This window comes from Plecotus auritus (genome assembly GCF_963455305.1).
Source record: "Plecotus auritus genome assembly, chromosome: 7".
NCBI lineage: Eukaryota > Metazoa > Chordata > Mammalia > Chiroptera > Vespertilionidae > Plecotus > Plecotus auritus.
The window spans coordinates 133123684-133150117 of record NC_137774.1 but is presented as its reverse complement, the minus strand read 5'-3'; the positions used below and the strand labels follow the sequence as shown (position 1 = coordinate 133150117).

Sequence of the window (26434 nt, the reverse complement as noted above, 5' to 3'; positions counted from 1 at the left end):
GAGTTAGAAAATCTTTGTTAGCATACAGATCCATTGTTTGTTATATCTTACCTAAGGATTAGATTATCTTAGATTTTCAGATACTTTCTGGCCTACTCTAAACACTGGTAAACTTAAGTGTAAGAAAATCTTCAAATTTCCAAAATACCAACATAAAAAAAAATTTCTTCTCATTTTCAGAGCACTTTATTTAGATCAGAATAAAGTTTTTAGTGTATGTTTTATTTTTTATTTTTATTTTAATTTTATTTTTTAGTGTATGTTTTAAATGGCTTTACATTTCGCCCCCTTTTTTTCCTGACAGGAATCTTTTAGTCCTGCTATACAACTGCACCTTGTACATCAAGTTCCATGTAATGTTCCTCCTTACCTCTCAAAGAATGAATCAAATCTTGGGGACCTCTTACTGGGCTTTCTTAAGTATTATGCTACGGAATTTGAGTAAGTGAAACCTCAAATTGTATTTATTCATTTTTATATAAGTGAATGCTACAAATTTGGTCAAAAGTTTATTTTTGTCAACTTCAATGCTGCAAACTTGTCCAGAAATGTGTAATTTATAAAATTTAATATCTAAAGATTAATTATTAGAAACTAAGTAGAGTTCATATTCCTAGCTAAAAAAATTATAGCTCAGTAAGCCCAGTTTTAGTTGCTTTCAGTAGTGATCCCATTTTATGTTTAGCTGCCTCTTTTCATAGTAGGGCCTGAATAAATGTTTGTGTTGATCATATGTAGGTACTATATCATTTGGAACATCTACTTTTTAGATACTGAAAATTTGTAGTAAAAAACACAGCTGTGACAACTTGGGAAAAAATTTACTTAATACCTGATATCTGAATTTAATAGTTGTGGTATATGAAATACAAATCGAGGAATAATCCTTTTCCATGTTTTTTGTTGAGGGTGATGTGTAAATATGAAAGATTAAAGTATATATTCAGACTGGACATAACTGTAAGTTCTTATGGGAGTTCTCAGTTCATAGAATAGGATTAGGGGTTGTTCGCAGCTCTTCTGATCAATTTAGAAAAGCTTGAAGGAGAAGGAGAAAGGACTTAGGAGTTTTTTTTTTGTTTTTTTTTAAAATATATTTTATTGATTTGTTACAGAGAGGAAGGGAGAGGGACAGAGAGTTAGAAACATCGATGAGAGAGAAACATCGATCAGCTGCCTCCTGCACACCCCCTACTGGGGATGTGCCTGCAACCAAGGTACATGCCCTTGACCGGAATCGAACCTGGGATCCTTCAGTCCGAAGGCCGACGCTCTATCCACTGAGCCAAACCGGTTTCGGCAGGGAGTTATAAAAAGTTAGAGAAATACAGTGACCACAGAATCCCACACTGAAGAGGTTTGGAGAGGGGATATCCCACACTGAAGAGGTTTGGAGAGGGGATAATAATAGTAAGAGTAATAAATTGCTATTGCTAGGTGGGGTAAACATTCTAAACAGGTTATATGTATTATCTCATTCAGTTTACATTATCACCATATAAGATGGTATTATGCTAGTATTATGCCCATTTTACCAGTGAGGCATATAAAGAGGTTAAGAAATTTGCACTAAGATCACACAGCTTGTAAGGGGAGTATTTCAAATAGTTTTGATTACAAAATTCACACTCTTAACTATGATACTTTACCACAATGTTGATATTGTCTTATGTGCTATGATGTAGTAACTTTAAAGAAAATTGACTTATATACGATGATTTGAAACATAGGGCATGAAAGATAAAATGTTTTTTAAATTTCTCAAAGTAAAGCTTATACTGGACTGTTTGAACCTGTTTAGTTAAAGTTGTTTCTCCACTACCTAGTTCAGTGCCAGATAGTGGGTACTTGACAAATATTTATAAATAAATAAATTTTGAAGCAAAAAGTAAGATTGTAGACCTGATTCAAAGATCCTTAAGATTATTAAAATTGCTGATTAAGGTTAAGAAAAGGAGTAGGAAAAGTGTTGGAAGAAAGGAGTTCAGTAAGAATGAAGTTATGATAGACCAGGTTAAAAATGACCTAAGTATAAGTGCAGGCAACAAGGACAAAAAGGAAGGAGCCTTCATTAATATAAAGATGAAGAAAGATTTAAGACTATATGAAACATAAGGACATAAACTGTAAAGGTTACTCTACAGAGTTCAGATATTGCAGTAACAAAATAGCTAATATTTAGTGAATATTTCTTTATCTAGTGTCCTTTTAGAGTATGCTCAGTGATTCCCATGTATTATCTCATTTAATCCTTAAAATAACCCCCTGTCAAGCTTAGGGGGAATTTGTGAACCTGCTCATGTCAATACAGCAGATAGTGAGAAAACTGGGATTCAAATTCAGGTCTGACTACAAAATACACTCTAATTTGTTAGACCATTTTGGCATCATTTGTTATGTCATATAAATTAAGGATTGGGAGAAGTTTGTGTAGAGGGAAAAGGATACACATAGGAGAAAGTTATATTTCTGCCATGTGTATGGTTTAGGATTAGAGCACCTACGTACAAACACCTTGAAAATCGCTGCTTGGACTGAAACAAGATGGTAGTTGTCCCATTTGTGTGTTAGTTTAGCATTGACAGAAACTAGCTTGCTGTGCCAAATGATACTGGCTAGGATGCTGATGCTTGAAAAAGGTTTTGAACTTTTGTATGCATTTGTGATCATGATGATACATGATTTACGAGCAATCTTCCTCTACTCTTTCATCATATAGAGCATTTGTCAAGTGCATTATTGTTTCATACCAGATATTTTCAGATATTTGACTGTAGGGAGCACAGCCAAGAATGCAGTCATGGTGATGAACTAGGTGCTGTTAAAAATTCTGATAGCTGTTAGAAATGTTTGTAAGGATTTCTTCTGAACTTTGAAATATTCAATTAAAAAATTGTCTATACTTGAAGACAGAATTAAGTGCCTTTTAAGAGATGCTTGAATATACGGCATAAATGTTGCAGAAATTTTATATGGCCATTTAAAAATTACTAAGATGTTCTTACCTATTTCACCCATAACTTTCTCCTAAACCTTGCTGCTGAAAATTCTCATAATGAAATCAGACTTCTAAAACTGTACCCGGGAAAAGGGAACTGACAAAATAGGGGGAAAAAAGAATTAGGTGACTCGGGGAATCTTGAAAAAAATAGTGGGGGGTTGAGGGTAAGAGATCAACCAAAAGACTTGTATGTGTCCTTATAAACATAACCAATGGACACAGACAATAGGGGGGTGAGGGGCTTTGCTGGGGGGGTGGGTAGCATGCTGGGAGAGGTCAATGGGGGAAGAGACATATGTAATACTTTTCAATAATAAAGAATTTTTAAAAGAAAAAAATAGATGTAATAATTTGTATTTTAGCAAGACGAAAGTTCTAAATATTATAGACCCATAAATATTGGAGAGTCTATGAACTTTATTTTTGTATTTTTAAAAAATATGTTTTTATTGATTTCAGAGAGAGGAAGGGAGAGGGAGAGAGTTAGAAACATTAATGATGAGAAAGAATCATCGATCAGCTGCCTTCTGCATGACTCATACTGGGGTCAAGCCTGCAACCCAGGCAAGTATGTGCCCTGACTGGGAATTGAACCGTTACTTCCTGGTTCATGGGTTGATGCTCAACCAATGAGCCATACCAGCTGGGCTCTATTTTATAGTCTTTATTTCCTGATTGCCTAATCACATTTTATAGCTAGTCTGTCTGTTTGATTAAAAGTACATACCTACATACTTAAACACATCCATTTTTAAAAAAGGGAAATTACAAGGTCCAATTTTTTAATCTCCTTTTTTGTTCTGTCTTTTTTTCACTCATTTTATTTAATTAATAAATCATTGAATGCCTACTGTATACTAAGTTATTTTTTATGCACTGGGGATATAGCATTTAACAAAAGAGAGATGATGACTCAAAACTGGCATGAATGCTTGTCTTCATGGAACTTACATTGTAGTATGGAGGGGCATTTGAGTTACTGTTAATTTCTAGATGCTGTAGGTATTATAAAGGAGAATGGTCTTATTCTTAAGAGATGAATGCCAAAGGAAAAAGGAATGATGTTTTGTGATATCTACAGCTTAACAGGTGGTTCTGTTTAAAACATACATGTACACAAATAAACAAATGGGGCAAAATCTTAACAACTGTTGATTTGTTTTTTAATTTTATGCTTTTCAGTTTATCTCTGAAAAATTTCATAATACAAAGATGAAATGAAAATGAGATTAGGGATGAGAAGGAACTAATAGAGTCTAAAAATGAAGAATCAGGAGGTAAGCCAGTAGAATGTAGTGTCTTGAAATCCAAGGGAGAAAAATGTTTCGAAGAGAAGGGAGTGATTATCTGTCACATTCTTTGATAGGTCAAGTTCAAAATGAGAACTGAAAGCTGATCATTGGTGCATTGGTCCACGTGGAGACCACTCATTGGGCCTTTGACGAGCAGTTTCTGTGGAATAATGGGGATAAAAAGCATCATTGGAGTGGGCTTAAGAAAGAACAGGCGGAGAATCAGATACAGATAGGTTAGTGTATATAAACTCTAGAGGAGTTTACATACTTGTAAAGGGGAGCAGAAAAATGGAGTAGAAATTGAAGGATTAAGTGGGGTTGAGTTTTTGGTTTTGTTTTTAGAAATGAGAAATAACCTATCTTGATGACAAAATGGATGATATCAGAAAAAGAAATAGTAAATTGTTAAACAGTATACATAAGTGTTTGAGTCAAGAAGAGTTGGAATCTAGAACAAAGTGGAATAGGAGCACAGATAATTAATAATAATGAGAAAAAACTGAACATGTACATGGATACAGATGAATATATGTGGTAGGAGCTAGTGGGAATTATCTTTTGATTGCTTTGGGGTTTTTTTTTTTTAGTGAAGTGAAGCATGAATAGCAGCTGGGACTGGTTATGAGGGAGGAAATTTGAGAAGTGAGGAGAAGATATGAATTGTCATGCAGAAGAGTAAAGAAACTATGAAAATAAACTATGATTGATGTGTAGTAGCATATAGGGTCCTTTGAACTAGGACATCATGAATTTAAAGTGATCGTGAATTAAAGGTCAGCAGGGTTACATATTTTCCTTCAGCCATGTTTAACTGCATGGGAAAGGATAGGAGTAGACAAGATTTAATTATGGTTGTGTTTCATCCAAGGAAGTTCAGTGCAGTAAGAGCAGGTGAGAGAGTTGAGGGGATACACAAAGGAGTGATTTTAATAATTGACTATGGACAGAATATATTAAATCGAGTCTTGGAAATGTAGGTACAGGAATGCCTGTAGCACATCCTGTTGCAGTTTCTAATAGTGATAAATATTGGCCTGGGGCCTAGTAAAAAGGTTAGAGCTGGAGAAAGCATTATTTTTGTAAAATAAGAGAGTATTGAGGTCTGAAATAGGTGTTCTAGCATTACAAGAGAAATGAAAGAAGAAAGGCCCTGATGGACACCAGCATTTAAAGAGTCAGGCAGAAGAGCCAGTCAAAACAAAACTCTAGGGTTAGAGTAAAATTTTCTCTCTGCTTAGGAGGTTTCAAATCCCTAACAAAGTTTTCTTTTTGTTTGCTTTCCAACTCTCAATAATAAAACAAAACTATATACATTTCTTCACTTAATTTGACTAGATGAGGTATATGTGCAGCCATGTGATATCAGACCCATAATTTAGACTTTGTTAGACTTAAATTTTTCTTTGTAATGTTGCTGAAGACTACACTTCTAATTTAATCAATCATCTCAAAATACTTTGCACAAAAAGAATGGCAAATGAGAGCTAATAGATGGATACCTGTGCATTATCACTACTGAAGAAAAGAAGCAAGCATCTTACTAATATGGAGTCAGTAATCTCAGCTTTATAGTGAAAAGATTATTGTAAATTATCAAATCTATTTTAGATCAAATTAAGCCCCATATATATGTTCTTCCATTCTTTTGTGAAATATCGATCTTCTATAAACTGTATCATATTTTACACTTTAATGAGTGACAGTAACAGATTTTCACATGGCAAGCAAATTATGGCAGAAAAAGATAATAAAAGGTTTAGTTTAGGGTCTGTCTATATTAAAGAATGAAATGTTTAGGGAAAATATTTCTAAATTACCATTTGAATTCTCCATTTAAATTTACCTCTAAGAATAAAAATAGTATATGCTATATATCATGTTTTATGACTTGAAATGTTTAATAATTTAGAAATATTTAAAAGCTCTGAAAATGCAGTAGATTGAATCAGTCTAAATGATAGTGATTCAAAATATTCTTTTTTCCCTCTCTGAAGTTTTTCAGTATTTGTGGTGATATAGTCATTTAAATAACTGCATTATTCGGGTTGATTATAGATGGATGCTTAAATGATATCTGGTTAGTGATGATAAAGTGAATATAGGTATGTTCATATGTTTCTTTGACCCTGTTTAGAACCAAGTACTGGCATGTAATATAAAGTCAGGATTGGATTCAATAGAAATATAGAGGTGAGGGGAGTTCCTTTGATTTAAGGAAGTAAAAGTTGTAGTTTAACAGGATACAGTATTTTAATATTCTAAGCTCGTCTGAAAGAAAAAATCAATCTACCCCTTTTTAACATACTGTTTCTACTTTTAATTGTACTGCAAATTCAGTTGTCCTATAAGTCAATATTAGAAACAAGTAGGCTCAGGAAAAAAGTATTTTATTAGTGAAAATTTGCCCTAAGTGGTATAAAGTGAAGTAGCACACACTGTAATTCTACTGTAATCTTATTTGGTTCAGGCATGTGGTTATGTAACTCCTCTTTGCACTGTTATTTAAAAATTTTAGAAGTACACTTGAAACAATAGAGCAGTATACTTCTTTTCTGTGTTGAGTCCATATTGCTGTACATGAAATAATCTAAACCATCTTATTATAACCAATACAAGTTTTTCTCTTTAACAACCCACTTATTTTTTTAAAAGCATAAATTCTGATATATTCAAAAACAAACTTAGAGCTATCTTTGCAAAGTACAAGGTGGGACAAAAATAGGTTTACGGTTGAGAATATACAAACCACAGAGTTTATTCTTGTATTATTATTTATTAGTTATTGTATTATTTTCCATACAAACAATATAAACTTAGTTTTGCCACACCCTGTATTTCTAAACTGTACTCTTTTTGTTTGTTTTTTAATTTTTCTAAACTGTACTCTTGATAATAAAATGTAGAAAACTATTATACTTCGAGGATTCTTTTCAATGATCAAACTTCACAAGATGCAATATTTTCTCGAACATTTAACATAGAAATTAATCAGTTTTTCAGAAACAAATGCCATACTGAATCCACAATTATATTTGTACTAGAGGCCCGGTGCACGAAATTCTTGAATGGGGCCGGGGGGAAGAACGTCCTTCAACCCGGCCTGCACCCTCTCAATCGGGGACCCCTCAGGGGATGTCAGGCCTAAATCGGCACTTGAACATCCCACTCATAATCCGGGACCACTGCCTCCTAACCGCTCGCCTGCCTGCCTGATCGCCCCTAACCGCCTCTGCCTGCCCGTCTTATTGCCCCTAACTGCTCCCCTGCCAGCCTGATTGCCCCTTAACTGCTCCTCCCTCCCGGCCTGATTGCCCCTAACTGCCCTCCCCTGCCGGCCTGATCGCCCCCTAACTGCCTCTGCCTCGGCCCCCCGCCACCATGGCTTTGTCCAGAAGGAGTCCGGAAGATGTCTGGTCTAATTAGCATATTACCCTTTTATTAGTATAGATGGTTTCTCTGTCTAATAAATATAGAAAGAGTAGGGCAAGCGTTGGACCTGAAGGTCCCAAAACCATGGTCTTTCTCTTCTTACTGAAATGATGGAGAAAGCTAGATAGCACTGTAAAAAAGATATCAGCTATTCCCCAAACTCATTTTCTCTTGTATACAGGCTGAGTAGTCATAAGTGTTAAAATAATTCTTGAAAAAAGAAAATAGTACTTACAAACTATTATAATTGTAAAGAAATCAAAAGAACAACAATGTAATGCTAATACATTACTAAAGACTGGACAATTTGCCTTCAGACATGCAGATAAAATCATTTTACTTGAGTAAAACTTCATTATTAGCTACTACATCCATACGTAGTAATACATGTTTTCACAGTGTATTAATGTTTTCATAGAGTATTAATTTTGTTTTCTGAACCAGCATCTACTTGCTTCTTTTGGAAAATTTCAGAATTTCCCCCCAAATCATACTAATAGATATAGAACTGAACACATTACTGACTGAATCAGAAAATAACACAAGAAGATTAATTCTTAAATTAAAAATTCTTAGTGAGGTATTAATAATGAATATAATTTTTATATTTTTTGCTTACTTACTCATTTTATTTTTTTATGTTTTTAAAAATATGTTTTTATTGATTTTAGAGAGGAAGGGAGAGGGATAGAGAGAAACATAAATGATGAGAGAGAATCATTGATCGGCTGCCTCCTGCACGCCCCCTACTGGGGATCGAGCCTGGAACCCAGGCATATGCCCTTGGCCAGAATTGAACCTGGGACCCTTCAGTCCACAGGCCAACGCTCTATCCACTGAGCCAAACCGCCTAGGGCTACACATTCTTTTTTTAAAAATTCTGAGGATATGTTTTATTAATTTTAGAGAGTGAGGAAAGAGAGAGAGAGAGGAACATTGATGTGAGAGAAACATTTTATCCGTTGCCTCCTATATACACCCCAACTTGGGATCGAACCCACAACCTAGGTATGTGTCCTGACTGGGAATCGAATTCGCAATCTTTTGGTGTATGGGGCGATACTTCAACGAACTGAGCCATGGGGCCAGTGTTCTTACTTTTTTATATTGTTTAATTTATTCAGTAAATAAGTATTAAGTACCTAATTTGTGCTAAACAATTAGTTGAACAGTGAAAAAAATACAGAAATAATTTAATATCTTGGAGACACAGTATAAACAATAACTAAGCAAATTGTTAGACTGTAGTGCTATGGAGAAAAAAGTAGAGAAACGGAAATGGGGATTGTGTTGCTGAGGGTTGAGGCAAATTTCAGTATTCTTTGAGAAGATCAGAGGAGGCCTTACTACTAATATAATAAAAATAGTAACGGGGAAATTAAAATAGTTAACATAATTAATGTTTTTCTTATAGCTGGAACAGTCAAATGATTTCAGTTCGTGAAGCCAAAGCCATTCCCAGGCCTGATGGTATTGAATGGAGAAATAAATACATCTGTGTAGAAGGTAGCTTTCCCACTACTCTCTGTCATTCAGTTATCATCATGGTACTGAGAGAATTACTTGAATAATTTCAGCTTATATTATTATAAAATAATAAATTTATATTCTGAAGTGGTTTACAAGTCTTTTAGTTATAAGATTTTAATTTAATATTTAAAAATAATTTTAAAACTTTCATTTGTAGAAAATAACAAACACGAATTTAGGTGTTTAGTGTTTCTAGTTGGTAAGATTTGAGCAGTCTTTATGCATCCCTCCTGCTTATAATTGATGGAAACGTCATTCTTATATTGAAATAAAATCAGTTCTTTTATACTGATTCTTACATGCAAGCTAGATTTTTATGAATAGAAATTGATTTTACTTTAAAAATTAAATGCTGAGATATTCTGTTTCCTAAAATTAATTTATATATAGTTGACTATCACTGACTCAAAGAAACACTGACTGTTGTAAAGTGCTATGTGTCATGTGAACTGATAATTTGGCATATGGCATTATTCTATTGAAGAAAACAGTACTGTGACAGTAAACTTCTTTTTATAATAGCCTTTCTAAGCAATAAAAAACACACAAAAGAAACAAAAGGAGCTTTTTTAAAAAATATATTTTACTGATTTTTTACAGAGAGGAAGGGAGAGGGATAGAGAGTTAGAAACATCGATGAGAGAGAAACATCGATCAGCTGCCTCCTGCACACCCCCTACTGGGGATGTGCCCGCAACCAAGGTACATGCCCCTGACCGGAATCGAACCTGGGACCCTTGAGTCTGCAGGCGGATGCTCTATCCACTGAGCCAAACCGGTTTCGGCCAAAAGCTTTTAAAATGATGGGCCTGCCTGCTTAGATTGTATTACAAATGTAAAGTTAACCTCTCCATTTGATTTCACCCTTTTTCCAGGTCTCAGCTTTAGGGCACAAGTTCTTATCAATACTCTTGGCTTCATCCTACTGCCTCTTCTAAGTACTTTCCCCCCCTCTTTTTTATTGCCAAAATTCTTAAACTCAAGTAATTTTTACCTACTGCTGGCATTTTTAGCTACCATCTGTTAGCCTCCTTTTCTCACTATTATCTTCAGTTTCTTTGTCTTCTCAATATTACAAAACATTTGTTGTCTGTATATATGGACTCTTCCCTCTTGTGGGTGACATGGAAGGTAATGTTCTGTTCTCTAAAACTCTTCATTTTCTTCCTCTCTTCTCTACTTGCTATCTTTTCTCTCTTCTTTCACTGCCAAATTTCTCATACAAGTTACACTGTTATTATTGTATCTTTCTAAACCATCCACTCACACCATAACTCTCTGCACTGTCTTCTGTCCTCAAAATGTTTAGACTTACTTTCAAAGGGATTGACCTTTCTCTTGCTTGACAAATCAGTGGTCTTTTAAATTTAAAATTATCTTTCTGTGATGTTTAACATTAACCACCTCTCTCAGACAATGCTTTATTCTTTTTGATAACTTTAATTCTTTAACTTATTTTTATTTTCTTAAGGGTAGATAGGTTTTTGACACTGTAATTCTGCAGAAATCTTATCCACTTTTATGATTTAGATTTAACATACCTAATGCTGATGACTTCATTTTTAGTTATCCTCTCACTTGAATTCTTTCTACCTTATTAGACAGTGCATAGCTATATAAAACTATGTTCAATATGCATAAATCTAATAAGATAGTAGGTTGAATTATATGTAATTGCTATTTTCTAGGTAAAAAAAACTGTCAAATATTGACAATTTCATATAGTTCAACCAAATAAAAAAACTGAAGCTCTCATTTTAATAATTTTTTGTTTATATCTGCATTTAACTTTGCAGAACCTTTTGATGGAACAAATACTGCCAGAGCTGTGCATGAAAAACAGAAGTTTGACATGATAAAGGATCAATTTTTAAAGGTAAACAGTATATTAGATTAACTCTTAAAAGCATTAGTAGACTAGTGTGCTTTGAAAATGAAATACATATGTACTAGTAATTGGACAGAATAGCCCTGGTTTCTGTGTTGTGAAGCCATCAATGTGGCACAATAGGGAATTTATTACTTGAATTTAGATATTTATATCTCTCCCTTCAGAGAGATCTGGCTCTGTTTTCATCCACATGGCTTTCACTTTTGTGGGAATAAGCATTTCCATAGTGACTTATTAAACTCTCAAAATGAAACTAAAGCCTGGTGGACTTCTTTGCCTCCTAAAATATTGGGGAACTTATAGCCTTAAAAGAAAACTTATTTATTTATTCATTTATTTTTATTGTTGAAAGTATTACAGATATCTCCCATCCCCCCCCCATGATTTTTCTTTTGCATGCCCTAACAGGAACTTGAGTCCCATTTTATCTTTGTTTTTATTTTGAGAAGTTAAAAAAGTATATTTGTGTATATACACGCATTATATATATAAACTTTGTTATATATATGTACACACAACACACACACACACACACACAGATACTGTAGTCTATTGCTTAGCTCTTTAGTCACATTATGAATTTATTCATCAGTAATTTTGCTAGGTGGGGTTTTAGTCTTCAAGGAATTCCACAGTACAATGTAGAAACACACTGATAAAAATATGTACTATGAGACATACAGGAGAAATGCTTCATAGAAGAAAAAGATCAGTGAATTGTGACAATCATTTTAGAGACATACCTTTTTATTATCAAGACATACAAGTGGACTTTATTTTGATGATAATTAAAAATGCAAGTGTATCATATTACAAACTTTTCTTCAAATTAGGCCCTCTCAATTATCAACCAGACAAGAAAATTTAAATGAATGGAATTCTGCAGGACAAAACAGATATTCCAGAGGGAATATTTTTGTCAGGTTAAATTGATAACTCAAAAACAGTATTGCTTACATAGCTATTCGTAATGATGGATGAGCTTCCTTCATTTCCTTTTTTTGTTTTGTTTTGTTTTGTTTTGTTAATCCTCACCCGATTATATTTTTCCATTGATTTTTAGGGAGAGTGGAAGAGAGAGGGAAAGACAGAGAGAAACATAGATGTGAGAGAAACACATCGATCGGTTGCCTCTGAACAGGGCCAGGGCTAGAGGAGATTGCAACCAATGTAAGTGCCCTTGACCAGGATCGAACCCGGGACGCTTTGGTCCGCAGGCCAACACTCTATCCACTAAGCCAAACCAGCTAGGGCACTTCAGTTCCTTTTTTTTTTTTCTTTCTTAGCAATTCAACTTACTTGTCTTTTCTAGGTTCATATAAAAAGTGTTTTTTAATAGATTTACTGTCACCTTCATAAATACTATTTTTAATTGAAAAAGCTTACTAGATGCCAAATAGTCCATTACATAATTTAAGTAGTCTTCCCTTATTCTTTCAAACTCAAAGGTTTTGTTTTAATTACTTTGTACCATGCTGCTTTAGATGAAATTATTTAAATCTGTGAATGAATGTGAACATTGTCAATTGTGTCTTTTTGTACCACCTATATGTCCATTTCTTTATTAATTGAAGCCACACAGGTATTGATTTTTTAGATAACACTTTCTTTTCTGATGACAGAAACAATTCTTGTACTGTGTTAAAAACTTGGGAGATAAAAACACAAAGAAGAAAAAAAAAACACCCCAAATTTTTACTACTTGGAGAGAACTACTATTAACATTCTAGTAACTTTCCGTTCAGTATTTGTTCTGCACATAATTTAGGTTTTAAAAATGATTTTTTTTTCTCACAGTCATGGCACAGATTGAGAAACAAAAAAGATTTGAACAGTATACTACCTTTAAGAGCTGCTGTCCTGAAAAGATGACTGGCCTCTATTACTTAATAAATTCTTCTGATAAATAAAGAACAATAGTAATACCATAATGCATTTTGTTTACCTCCATCATAGTTTCTTTTCATTGTTCTTGTTTTCATGTTTTATTTTTAAAAGGACATACTTATATAAAGATTGCATATTTTATTATAACATTTCCTAATAAAACCCTTTGATTTAAAGATGTATTTTTGAAAATGTTTACATTGATGATTAGTGATATTATGGCATGAATTTTCAGGTGATCAGATAAAATATTTTTTGGGAGACTACCTGAACAAATAAAAGGTTTTTGATATAACTTCAGTTAATTGTACCACATGCTAATACTGAAAAGATTTGTGGAATTTTGGAAAGTATAATCTACAGTAGATAGTTTATTGCCTGTCCTAGTAAAGTGAAGAGTCAAGTCAGTTATTCAGTTACTTGAAGCAAAATGAAATCTTTTATTTCAATGAAATCACTGCAGAGGCAGGAAATACTGGACAGTTGCCTTAAGTCTTCTCTTGATTCCAGGATAGAGGCTGTATGTGTGTCTGTATTAGCATTTCATTAGTACCTCAGATGCTTTTGATGTACTCGAGATTGCTTTCAATTTTTTGTGACAACAGTACATTTTGCACTGTAGTAATATGAGCGCTAACTCTGTATTGAACAGCAGTTAGTGAATTGTTTTAAAAAAATCAATTCATTGTAGACATTTTGAAAAGATCAAGTTCCCTATGCTTTATGGTAGCTTAGTGCAATATGCATTTTAGCTTTACTTCCCATTTTGTGCTTTTATTTTCCATGTGACATGAAACAACAGAAACTGAAAGCTCAAAGTTGAGATTATAACCTATTGATCATATCAGATTTTTTCTGTGTGCAATTATAGGATTGTAATCAACTGGAATTTTTAGGCAGTAAGTCCCTAATGAAATGTTTTAGGGTAAAACATAAAATCATTATAAATAAAAGCTTAATGTTTGTAAAGATACTTTTTTAGTGTTTCTTTTCCACATGAAGAAGTATTGGTGGCTGCTGAAAAAGCTACAGTGTTTATTAAGGTTGTTTGGGGTTGTGTAAATATTTGTAAAATGGTTAATGCCTGTACATTTAAATATGAAAAGTAATCTTGGAAATAGTTTTAACTTTTTTCAAAAGGACTCTGTACAACTTCTTTTAGACCTGCTGTAGCACAGTTTGTACCTCTAATATATTTGGGGGTTTTGTTTTTGTTTTGTTTTGTTTTTTTTGCAGACGAATCCAAATGCTAAGACTTGCTTTTCTTTGACTTGTAAAAGGTGCATATTTTCATCTTCTTCTTTAAGTTTAAAGTTTTGTATTATGTCAAATGCAATAAAGTTTATATATGGAAATTGTTGATGTGTTTTTTGTGTGTGTTTGTGCGTCTTGAGATTGAGGCTGTAGCTATCATCTGGAGCTGAACTGAATCCAGTTGTGCTTGATTATTTAGATTATACAGAGGGTCTTGGAATCAGGTTCTTTCATTGTTAAGCCAACTAACTACATCAACACCCTATTTCTCTGGTATTATTAGGAATGAAGCTTTCTACACAGATGAATTTTTTAGATTATTGATGTTTTAACACTTTTAAAGCAGTTATGCTTTATATATTCCTTTTCTTGGAAATTTTCCTAAAATGTATTATACACTGCAACTCTTTATCAGAATGTGTTGAGCATAATTAATATTACAGTGACTTGAGTAATCATTATAAACAGTAGTTATAGTACTGTATAGTAATTCTGTGCAGCTCTCAGGGATCGGGTATTTGGCGTTCTGCCTCTATAATATTATGACATTTCCAAATAAATTTCCTCCCACCCCAAATTTATTATGGTATGGACTCCTTCACTGGCACTATTTTCTCATCTTTCAAAGGTGAGAAACTTTGAAAGATGAAGAAAAACACACACTGCCCCGCACACCGCTCATTTTACTGTTGCTGCTTTTCACCTGTTTTGTTGGAAAATAGATCAAAGTGAATAAACTTTCACTCAATTCAAAATCAATAAACTTAAGCCTAAATTCCCCATGGATCACTGAACTAGCCCTGAGACCTGAGCAGGCTAGCTACTCCCCCGCCCCCCCTCCCCCCCCCCCCCCCGCTCCCCCTAGAAAACCAGCATTGCAGTTAAACCTTACACAGCGGAGTTGTGAGGGGATCATAAGAGTGAGACCCTTAGCTGAGGGCCTGAACTATTAAGGCCCTTGCTCAGTGAGGAGTACTTATTAGGTTGGGATAAAGGGTAGCTTGGCTGGAAACAAGCCTACCAAACCCACTCTAGAGGGAAGAGGTGGGTCTGGGCGCCTTTCCTTCTCTCCACCTGGTGCTGCCTAGGAGCCTGCGCCCCTTGGAGTGGTGGGCGATCGTCAGTTGTCCCAAGGGCCCGCCAGGGATCCGCCTGAACGGCGCGGGGAGGGCTCGGGGGAAGTTGGCAGACACGCGGGAAGAGGAGAAGCTGAGTCCGGGTCCCTGAAGCTCGGCGGCAAAACTTTTTGACGCCTTCTATTTAAAGTCGCGGGACGTGCCCGCCCCCAGTGCCGGGAACCCGAGCCGCCCTCCGGGCCACAGGCGCAGTCAGGGAGAACACCAGGCGCGGCGCGGGCGGCTCCGGCTCCAGCTCCAGCTCCGGCCCGGAAAGACGCGATGGCGAGCAGCGACAGCAACCACGCCACCGAGAGCTTCCTCGGCTCCGATGGGGACGAGGAGGCGACTCGAGAGCTGGAGACCGAGGAGGAGTCAGAGGGCGAGGAGGACGAGACGGCCACGGAGTCGGAGGAGGAGCCGGACGCCAGGTAGCGTGCGCGCCTCTCCCAGCCCCGCAGCCAGCGCGAGGCCCGGGCCTGGAAATGCGGCCCGCCTAGGGCAGGTGCTTCGCGGCGCAGCTCCGCAGCCTGCCTGCCTGTTCCTCTTCTTAATTGCTTGAGTTCATTCCCCTCGAGCTAAGTACTTTCTCTCTGGGGGCGCTGCCTTGGTAAGAACTTAAAGGTGAAGGGGCCTCCTGTCAGTTGGAGTGACAGGCCCGCCTGCAGCTGCAAAGTTCATCCCTTCCGCGGTCGTCCCCCCCCCCCCCGCCTCCCCCCCGCCCCGCCCTGCTCCCCCATCACTACCCCCTCTCCTCCCAGCCCAGCTCCTTGTCACTTGCAGCTCTTGTTTATTCCTGGGAATTTACTTCGGGTCCTGCCTAACTGCAGAATGTGCTGAAATGCTGAAACTTTTGGCCTAAGACACAGGAACAACCTTGAAAGCCTGAGCTAGAGAAGGGGGGTTTGGGGCGGGGGTGAGGGTGGCGGTCTCTTGGATGGCTAATATTGGGATAGGTTGCTACAAGGGAACTTTATTTTGTACAAAGGCCCATGAATTCTTTGGAGGAAAGAAGCATGAGTTCCAGCAACCCTCGTTCTAAAATCCTGCTTTTTTTATTTTCGTGGTCCCAAATATCAACGTTTCAATGAATGTGAATGCAATTAGATAATACTATATAAAACTATGGTTTTTCCTCCACTTAGATCTTCCTCTTCCCTCCCTTCATAGGGACCCTAAAATGAGATAAGTAGAAGTCATCTTCTCTCTATTTAGATTTATTTCTACTTTTACTTGTTCTATTTGGGTTTGGGGTGGCTTTTTGTTTTGTTTTTGGTTTGTTTTGTTTTTGTCAGTGATGTCTCTTCCTATTGCTATTAATATCAATAGAGAGGCCTACTTTGTAGGTGACAGATTATGTGCAGCATTTCAGAATGCCCATCTTATCCAAAGTTAAAAAGTACTGCCCAACCGAAGCCAATAGAGCTGGAGTTGAAGTAGTCCTAAACTGGCATTGATTAGGGTGAATGGTCTGTCAGTTAAGTTTGGTATATGGGTCACATATTTACCAATCAGCTGCCAAGTGGGAAGCAGGCACAGCCCCTGTCCTCCAGGACTTTATGGGAAAAGTTAGAGAGCAATATGGAAAGTGTGACACTATGTACTAAGTAAGTGAGAGGGCGGGGAGGACAGACCAGTGTCTGTGGAAGGTCAGGAGAGAGTGTATAGATCTGTGACTGCCCCGACAAGTGGACCTGTCCTGGGCGCTTTACAGAATGGCAGGAGGTGCAGAAAGGAAAAGCAGAAGAGAGAGCACCTGGAGGAAATGGAACAAGGAATAGGGAATATTGAGAAGGGAGATCTGTCAATCCCAGACTTTTTAACCTTTTCCCCTAATGGTGCCTGTGATCCTATGTCCTTGTCCACCCATAATTTACTCCCCCCACCGCTGAGAATCTGAAACCTCATTTCCCCTAAAATGTGAGCAGCTGACAGTGATTCAAAGCACCACTTTGGGGTTGCATTGCCCTTTTTCAAAGGGCGAACTCTTCAGATAAAGACATGCTTTATCTGCAGTAAACTTAGCCTGCTCTGACTACAGATGGTAAGGTGGACACTAGCACAAGGACCAGAATGAATAGAGTGGAGGGAAACATAAGGGAATAGATAGGTGGTGGTAGAGGCCTTGAAAACCATCACATTTTTAAAAAAATTGGATTCAGTGACATTAGTAACAAGAAATCAGTGAACTGAACAGGATTTAGAAGATCAGGCTAATGTTATTGGAAACAGACTGATAGGCAGGTTGGAAAGCTGGGTTTGGGGAGGGCTCAGATCAGAGAATCAGTAAGAGAGAGAAAGAAAGGAGATGTCAAGGAATTGAACCACTGTGGGGGCAAGGGGAACGGGTTGGTAGCTATAGCTAGAGGTAGGGAGATGTCAGTAGGGAGGAACTCCTAGGAGAACTAGGAGACCCCGAATTTCTCCTACTTCCAAGTGTTGTCAGAAATCAAACTGATTTGTTGCGTGTGAGTTTACAAATTGTAGCCTAAAGTTCTTACTAGAGGTGAGAACTTGGCATATTCTCTAATCTATTGCAGGCAAGAATGATGTCCTGATGTCTCCCTCACCGAAGTTTTACAATTTCAAAAAGGCCCATTTACTCTGTGCCAGTTTCAGTGCTGTCTTTACATATGCTTTCTCATTTTAAACACCTTCAGCAACTCTGTGAGGTGATTGTCTGGTCACAGATGAGGAAACGGAGGCTTTATACAATTTACTGAGGGTATAAGGCAAGTAAATGTAAGAACCAAGATGTGAGCCTGGGTCTGTTTACTCCAAGCTACTTGTAGACTTTCACTGCTTCCCTTCCTTACTGAAGGTGAAACTTGAATGACTCCAACTAATTTCTACGTTGAAAGGTTATTAGAGGAAAAGGAAAGGCTTTATCTCTTTGAATACTAGTGGGAGTTTTTTCCCCTTCTTTAATGGAAAAGTTGTCTCTGCACATTCTCAAAGGTCACAATCATTCTCAGAAGTTGAATTACAAACTGATTATATTGAGAGAAACATAAAAATAAATAATGGAAATAGCCTAAGTAATAACAGAAAGATTAATTATTGTATCTATTTGATGTGATATTAAGCCATTATTAAAATGCTATTTATGAAGATTTCTAACAATATGAAAAATACATATATAGCATTTGAAAAAATACTGTATAAATTAAAATCATCTCACTTTAAAAAATAAAATATGTATTGGAAAAAGGTGTTAAAGGTTAATAAAGGTTAACGTAATTAAGGTTATGCTAAACTTTATTAACCTTAATGTTTAGAAGGTTAATAGTGGTTGTTTCTGAGTCATGGGATAATAGTTGACTAAAGTTTTTACTCTATATCCGTGGTCGGCAAACTGCGGCTCGCGAGCCACATGCGGCTCTTTGGCCCCTTGAGTGTGGCTCTTCCACAAAATACCACGGCCTGGGCGAGTCTATTTTGAAGAAGTGGCGTTAGAAGAAGTTTAAGTTTAAAAAATTTGGCTCTCAAAAGAAATTTCAATCGTTGTATTGTTGATTATTTGGCTCTGTTGACTAATGAGTTTGCCAACCACTGCTCTATATCTATCTGTATTTTTCAGGTTTTCTTAATAAACAGATAATTCATTTTATTATCAGAAAATATAAATTTTATGTTTAAAAATTCAAAAGGCACAAAGTATAATCTGCTTGTAAGTCTTTTTTATCTTTTTTTGGTGTTTTTTTTAAATTAATTTCTTTATTGATTAAGGTATCACATATTTGTCCTCATCCCCCCATTCCCATCCCAAACCCCTCCCCATGCATGCCCCCACCCCCCTGTTGTCCGTGACCACTGGTTAGGCTTATATACATGCATACAAGTCCTTTGGTTGATCTCTCCCCCTTACCCCCATCCTCCCCTACCTTCCCTCTGAGGTTTGACAGTCTGATCGATGCTTCCCTGTCTCTGGGTCTGTTTTTGTTCATCAGTTTATGTTGTTCATTATTTCCCCCAGATGAGTGAGATCATGTGATACTAGAAATACCCTTATAAGAACCAAAAATGAGACAAGCAATAATGGTTATGCTGAGAGGCAAATGAATCAGTCTGTAGTGAGTTTCTTTCTGGGCCAACAGTTCTTTTGAGTCCCAATTTTAATGTCAAACAGTTCCTTATGTGTACATGTCAGCGATGATATTTCAGTTCTGGATGGTGGACAAATGGTGGTAATGCAGGTCCGACCCTCTCTGGTTTGGTCCTGGGCAACCTGCCGGGACGCACAGCTGCTGACTGCTAGTATGGCAAGGCGTTGCAGCGTCTTCCATCTCTGAACTGTTTCTCTTCTGTCTTCATGGCTGGAGCAGTCCTGTCAATTCCTCTCTGTTGCAGGAATCCACATGGTCTTGGAGGTGTTTTCTGAAACTATACAAACATATTCTTGACCAAAAGTTAATAAAGGAATCTTTTCTATAAATTTGACTTGGGATCTTTTTTTCATTTTTTGCCCAAACGATTTTCCTTTGGCTTGTTTTGACACCATGTGTGTTTTTCATGGGTGTCTTGTGCTGCCGAGCGGTGCTCCTTTGGAGGTGGAGGTCCCAGGGTCTGCGGGTCTGCAGCTGGGGCAGCAGGATTTTGGCTGGAGTGGCTGCTGGGTCGCAGGGCAGTTCCAAGGCCTGTCTGGTTGGTGGTATTGATGAGTTCCTAAAAAAGGCCATTCTCCCCTTCAAAATGGCGTGGGCTCCGTGCTGGAGTCCCGCTGTCCGGGGAGTGCCCGCAGCGGTGGTAGTCTCTCTTTGTCAAGGAGAGCCTGTCTGCCAGCCCCTGCTGCTCCTGCGAGATTTAACTTTCCCTCACTCACACACACACCACGCACTTCCACACACTCTCCTTTCATACCATCACTCACTCCCTCTCCCTCACCTCCGTCCTGCCAGCCACCATCTTTTCCTGTTCAAGTCTTTTTTATCTTATCACGAATAATATATATTAAATTTATCCAGAGCTACCTTTCTGAATCAAGGGGGGAAAAAACCTTTAATTGTAAAAATTCTTTTCTAGTGTAGGAAAGCTCACCATTACACATGCCAGTACTTACACTGGATCAGAGAAATGCCTTTCTGACGTATTATTCAGTGATATGAGTGTGACACAGGGCATGAAGAGCCCTGAGTGTGAGTCCTATTAGCCATTCATTCTGTCATGAGCAAACTCCCTATCCTTCTGAACCCCAATTTGGTTATCTGTAAGATGATAGTAATGCCCCTAATTCATAAGGTTGTCTTAAGATTAAATAAACTCTGTGAACGTGTAAGCGTGCTTGGCCTTAGTAGGTTCCCATTAAATGTTAGTTTCTTATGTCCCTTCAGATGACTCATTGGCAGCAAAGCTTTACCTTCTGCCTACCATTCATCAGTGAAGGAAGAGGGGTGGTCTCAGTTTTCAATAAGTGTAATGATTCCGTTCCACTTTGGCTTTCCTGTATTCATTCACTCACTAAACATTTATGGAATGCCTACTAATTGCCATGGACCATGCAAGGTGCTGGGGATAAAATAATAGCTAAGAATCCATAAATGTCCTCACAGTGTTCACATTCTAGGTGGAGAAACATAAAAACATAAAATGTCATTAACTGTTATGATATTTGAGGAAGAAAAGGTATGTATGAAGCACTTCAAGGTAAGGAGAAAGTGCTGGGATCATCCTTCCTGGATTCCAGTCTAATGTTTGTTAGTTTATTCACACAACAGCTACTTATTGAACTCCTACTATGTGTCAGGTACTTTCTAGGCACAAAGGAAACAGCAGTGAACAAAATGAACGAAGTCCCTGCCCTCCTGGGTGTGACTTTCCAGTTTGAAGAGACAAATGAAACACCTATGTAACATGTTAGGTGGCAATAAGTGATATGAGGACAAACACAGCAGGATAAGGGTTATGCTGTTTTGGATAAGGTGGTGAGGAAAGCCTCCCTGATGAAGTGACATTTGAGTAGACTTAAGGAATGAGTGTATTAGGCAAAGGGAAGAGCTGGTGCAAGGCGCTGGGGCAGGAATGTGTGTGGTTTGTCTGAGGAACACGAGGAAGTCAGGTTGCTGGAGCAGAGTAGGTAAATAAGGGGGGAGTGGTGGGAGGTGAGTTGAAGGAATAATTAGGTTGCAGATCATGTAGGGCTTTGTAGGCCAAGGTAAGGACTTCAAGCTTTATTCTGAGTAAAATAGGAAGCTGTGTTCTATCTACCATACCACTCAGGGTTTTAAAAACAACAAAAAAAGTATGGTGACTGCAGTGTTCCCTTAAATAGTGAGCATATACAGTCATATATTCATTCAACTAACATTTATTGAATACCCACTATGTGCCAAACACTGGGCTGAATGTTTCAAACTCATGACCTTCTTAATGGGGGGAGATATGTAAATAGATACTCACTGGTTTTGGGATTTTTTTCTGATTGTAGACCAATGAAGCCTGACTCTTTTAACCTTTCCCATAGATCACTTAGAAGTTTTTCAGTATTTTTGTTTTGGATCATTTTCTGTTGGTCAGTTTTCATTTCTCTATTTAAGCACAGAGGATTTTGCCACAACAGAACCAAGACTTAAGATCACTTTCAATTGCAACTTTGTCAGTGCTTGTAAAAAATAAGTCTGTCTCTAAGCTGATAGAACTAAGATTATTAGTGACATTTACATTTAACTAATCATTGTAGAAAACCTTTTGGAAGGTAAAGGGAGTTTGTAAATGGTTTTTGTTATCAGTACAGAGCACTCTGTTTCCATATATCTATTTATATGTCTCCCCTGGCTGTGCTTATCTAGGTGTTTGGACAAGTGTGCTATTTGAGGCCTCTTTTAAGGTCAGTAGAAAGAGCTGAGATGGGATGGGTGACTGCTCAGGATGCCAGAGACTGGGGGAGGAGAGGATAAAACAGAGGCACTTGTAGCCAGAAATTGAAGAGCTATTTAAGTGTTGGCTGCATGGGTATTACATGCCCTTGAGACTCTGTTTCAATATAGGTGAATACAGTAAGATTTGGAATTATTTTTTTCTTTAAAACAGCATCCCTAGTAAAGTGTAGAACATATTGACTAATAAAATGTTGCCCCCCTCCCCAAAGTCTTATATTCCTTGGATATTCTAAACCTACTCTTAGTAAATGCCTTGACTCAATTCAGACAAGGTAACCAAATTCCCCTTTCTACCAAAAATTAGAGAATCAGGTACAAGAGACTGGATGTGGTTTGTACCTGAAATAGTAAATCTTTGATTTAGTCCACCATTATCCAATAAAAATAAAATGTGAGCCACGTTTGTAACTTTAGATTTTCTAATAGTCACATTTTTAAAAAAGGTAAAAAGTGAAATTAATTTTAATATTTTATTTAATCCACTATCCAAAGTATTTCAACATGTAATCAATATAAAAACTATTCATGGAGTATTTTATATTTTTATGTCAAGTCTTTGAAATTTGATGTGTATTTTACATTTGCAGCACATCTAAATTCCTCCCATGTAGCTACATTTCAAATACTCAATAGCCACACGTGGCTAGTGGTTACTATGTAGGCCTGATAATACCTAGAAATTCATTACCTTTCCTGGAATCCATAGAACTGCTCCATAGACAATGAGTTCTATGTGTTGGCCCCATGCTAGGCACCAGGAACATAAAGGTGATTGGATAGCACAATTGCTTCTCTTAAGGAACAATTGTGCACAGTCAGGTGAGGGGTAGCAGTTAACCCCAACATAATGTCATAAATGCTATACTAAGGACATTAACAAAGGAATAGAGAAAAGACATGTTTTCTTCTTAAAATGAGATTTAGTTTGTAGAGGTGGTACTATAGCTGGACATATCTATAATAATAAAAGCATAATATGTTAATTAGACCAGACGGCTGAACGTTCTTCTGGAATTCATTCCGGACATCCTTCTGGACGAAGCTGCGGCAGTGGGGTCCAAGGCAGAGGCGGTTAGGGGCGATGAGGCAGGCAGGCAGAGGCGGTTAGGGGCGATCAGGCAGGCAGGCAGGCTAGTGGTTAGGGACGATCAGGCAGGCAGGTGAGTGGTTAGGGGCAATGAGGCAGGCAGGCAAGTATTTAGGGGCAATGAGGCAGGCAGGCGAGCAATTAGGAGCAATGGTCCCGGATTATGAGAGGGATGTCCGACTGCTGGTTTAAGGGATCGGGCCTAAACTAGCAGTCAGACATCTTCTGAGGGGTCCCAGATTGTGAGAGGGTGCAAGCTGGGCTGAGGGACCCCCCCCTCCCCCCGCCGTGCACAAATTTCATGCACCGGGCCGCTAGTGTGGTTAGATATTGTTTCAGTTCATGGTTCCAGTTCTTGTGCTACTTACTGCTGTTCTGTCTAAGCTTTCTTTTTCTCATCCAGAATCACTCAGAATTTCCAGGACTGAGGACATTTGTAGAATGAATAAATGAATGGATGAGTAAATGAACAAATGAATAAGCAAGTGAATGTCAAGTCATCCATACTCTTGCAAGAAGCAAATTTAGTTGGGATGTTGAACCTGTTAGATTAGATAGAATTAATGCTGGATAGATCAACTCAAACCAAAATGAGTGAGGTTGTTGACCATTGGTTTACCAGGGATTGACAATGTCCAGTGACTCTGGAAACACTGTAGCTTAGAGGGGACAATGATAAATACTGAGGGATTATTCAGTTAGGGTGTCTATAGTCATCATTCCCACCTCTGTGACTCTCAGAAAGCCTCTCCTAGATGGACCCTTGAGCCAGATCATAGATAGAAGGATAAGAATAGACTTTGCTTGTTGCTCAGAGAAAAGTCCTGTATTAGGCAACTTGGATGTGTTCAAAATTCCACATGTTAATCTGATAAAGTCCAAGATATGTGGGAAGATTAATTAATGCTGCTGTTCAGTCTACCAAACTCTGAATGCTTAAAGCCCTCCCATAGAGCCATTATGTTTTCTTAGTTTGGGTATGCTTCTTTTCAAAAGAAAATTCAGCTCAGCCAGCATTGCTCAGTAGTTGAGCATTGATCTATGAACCAGGAGGTCACGATTTCATTCCCGGTCAGGGCACATGCCTAGGTTGCGTGCTCGATCCCCAGTGTGGGGCATGCAGGAGGCACCCGATCAATGACACTCTCTCATCATTGATGTTCCTATCTCTCTCTCCCTCCCCATTCTGCTCTGAAATAAATAAAAAAAAATTTTAAAAAAGGAATTTACATAAACCACAAATTTCCCTTTAACGGTTGATTTCACCAGGGCTTTTGAAATTGATTTGTAAATAAAATTAGTTTCCTCCTATTATGACTTTTTAAAAAATATTAAAAAAAAATAATTCTTTATTGTTGAAAGTATTACATATGTCCCCTTTTCCCCCCATTGACCTCTCCCAGCCCCCACTCCAGGCCTTCACTACCTATTGTCTGTGTCCATGGATGACTTTGTTAAATTAACATGTGTTAAGTGGAGCATAGGGTGCCTGATGATGACCCTGAGTTCAACAAAAGACCACAAGAGAAATAGAAATAGAGAAGTTCATTACTCAAAAATCCTGGAGGAAGTGTATGGCATATCTCAGGGAGCCCCCAGGGAGGCCAAGGCAGAGTGCAGGCAGATAGATTGACAGGACCTAGGGGACACACCTTTATTAGGGTTGAGGGATGGAGTGCTTTGGGGTTCCCAGGCTAAGGCTGGATAGGTCGATTCAAACCAAGGTAAGTGAGGTTTTGGTAAGCTCCACAGGGGTGTTAGCTAAGGGGTACACAAGTGGAAGGTGTTGGAGGTGGTGTGGTGGAGACTGTTGGTCCCAAAAACTATTAGAGAAGTCATATCAGGAACTTAGATTTGCCTGTGTCTCTGCCTGTTATTTAGGGCATGGACCTGAATGAGGGGGCTAGTGTCAGCTTAGAACTCTGCAGCCAAACAAAATGGAGGTAGAGGCAGCAATACATGGAGTAGCTTAGCTAAACTTGTGACACCTCCAATTTAAAAAATGCATCTACTGTAAGAAAACAGGTTCATTCATTCAACAAATATTTATTGAGGGCTTACTATGTGTGTAGCAATGTAAATGTGGAGTGAATGAACAAAACAGTTTTGAGTCGTTTTTTATTTTGAGAGAGAGAGAGAGAGAGAGAGAGAGAAACACGAACTGGTTGTCTTTTACATGTGCCCCAATGGGGATTGAACCCACAACTTTGGTATGTACCCTGACTGGGAATTGAACCCGCTACCTATTGGTGTAAGGGACGATGCTCCAACCAACAGAGCCACACTAGCCAGGGCCAGAGTTTCTCACCTTTATAGGGTTTGGTCTCTGGAGAGGGCAGACATTAAATAAATAATACCCTAGTAATTAGTAGTTGAAACAAATGCACTGGTGAAATGAATTGGGCCTGGGGAGCTGAGGTAGGGGTCTGCTAGGACCCTGGCCCTTCAAGTTCCAGTTCTTGAAGCCTCATTGCTCATCCCCCTGGGAGTTTCCTGTCAGTCTCCAGGTCTGTCTTATTAGCACTTCTCTATTTGCCTACAGCAAAAGTTTTCACTTTCCCGTGGCTCAAGTCTGGCAGGAAAGCCTAGCTGCTGATGACAGTTGTCCTAGAAGGGATGTTAGCATCATGTCACTGACCTGCTTATGTTTCTGATGAGTGAACAGAAACACAGAGAAGGGAAGGGAAACCAACACTTACTCAAGTAATAGCTACTCTATTTCAAGTACTGTCACTTGTTATTTTGAGTAGTTTTCACAATAGCTGTATGTATAGGCATTGTTTTCATCTCTGTTTTGTAGAACAGAAAATGGAGGCTTAGTAATATTGAGCAATTTACCTAATGTCAGACAGCTAGTAAGTATGCTAGTCTAATGGTAGATATATGACCTGTCTATATATACACAGTATGCACACATCTGCTCTTTATTAGCCAATTGCTTTTTTATTTGAGTATAAATTTACTTAAAAAATATTTTTTTCTATTTTTAATTTTAAAAGCAAAGCATAAAAGATCCAGAAAGTCTAGGTAGTAGCTAATGCTCACAAATACCTTAGCTATATTAAGTTTC

General features: G+C 37.8%; 2 protein-coding genes across 3 annotated transcripts in view; both read left to right on the top strand.

The window, feature by feature from the left end:
• Window positions 1-14388, top strand: part of TENT2 (terminal nucleotidyltransferase 2) — a 49719-nt gene extending 35331 nt beyond the window's left edge. The window contains 4 exon segments of the mRNA XM_080682698.1: window positions 305-441; window positions 9140-9231; window positions 11052-11131; window positions 12944-14388. Coding sequence (XP_080538824.1) covers window positions 305-441; window positions 9140-9231; window positions 11052-11131; window positions 12944-13018 — 384 coding nt within the window. The 3' untranslated portion in view covers window positions 13019-14388.
• Window positions 14389-15461: 1073 nt separating this feature from the next.
• Window positions 15462-26434, top strand: part of CMYA5 (cardiomyopathy associated 5) — a 97720-nt gene continuing 86747 nt past the window's right edge. For both annotated transcript variants that reach the window (XR_013961300.1, XM_080681932.1), the window contains exon 1: window positions 15462-15833. Coding sequence is in view for 1 of the 2 variants with exons in the window: in XM_080681932.1 (XP_080538058.1) it covers window positions 15685-15833 (149 nt within the window). In the remaining variant the exon portion in view is untranslated. The remainder of the gene's footprint in view (window positions 15834-26434) is intronic.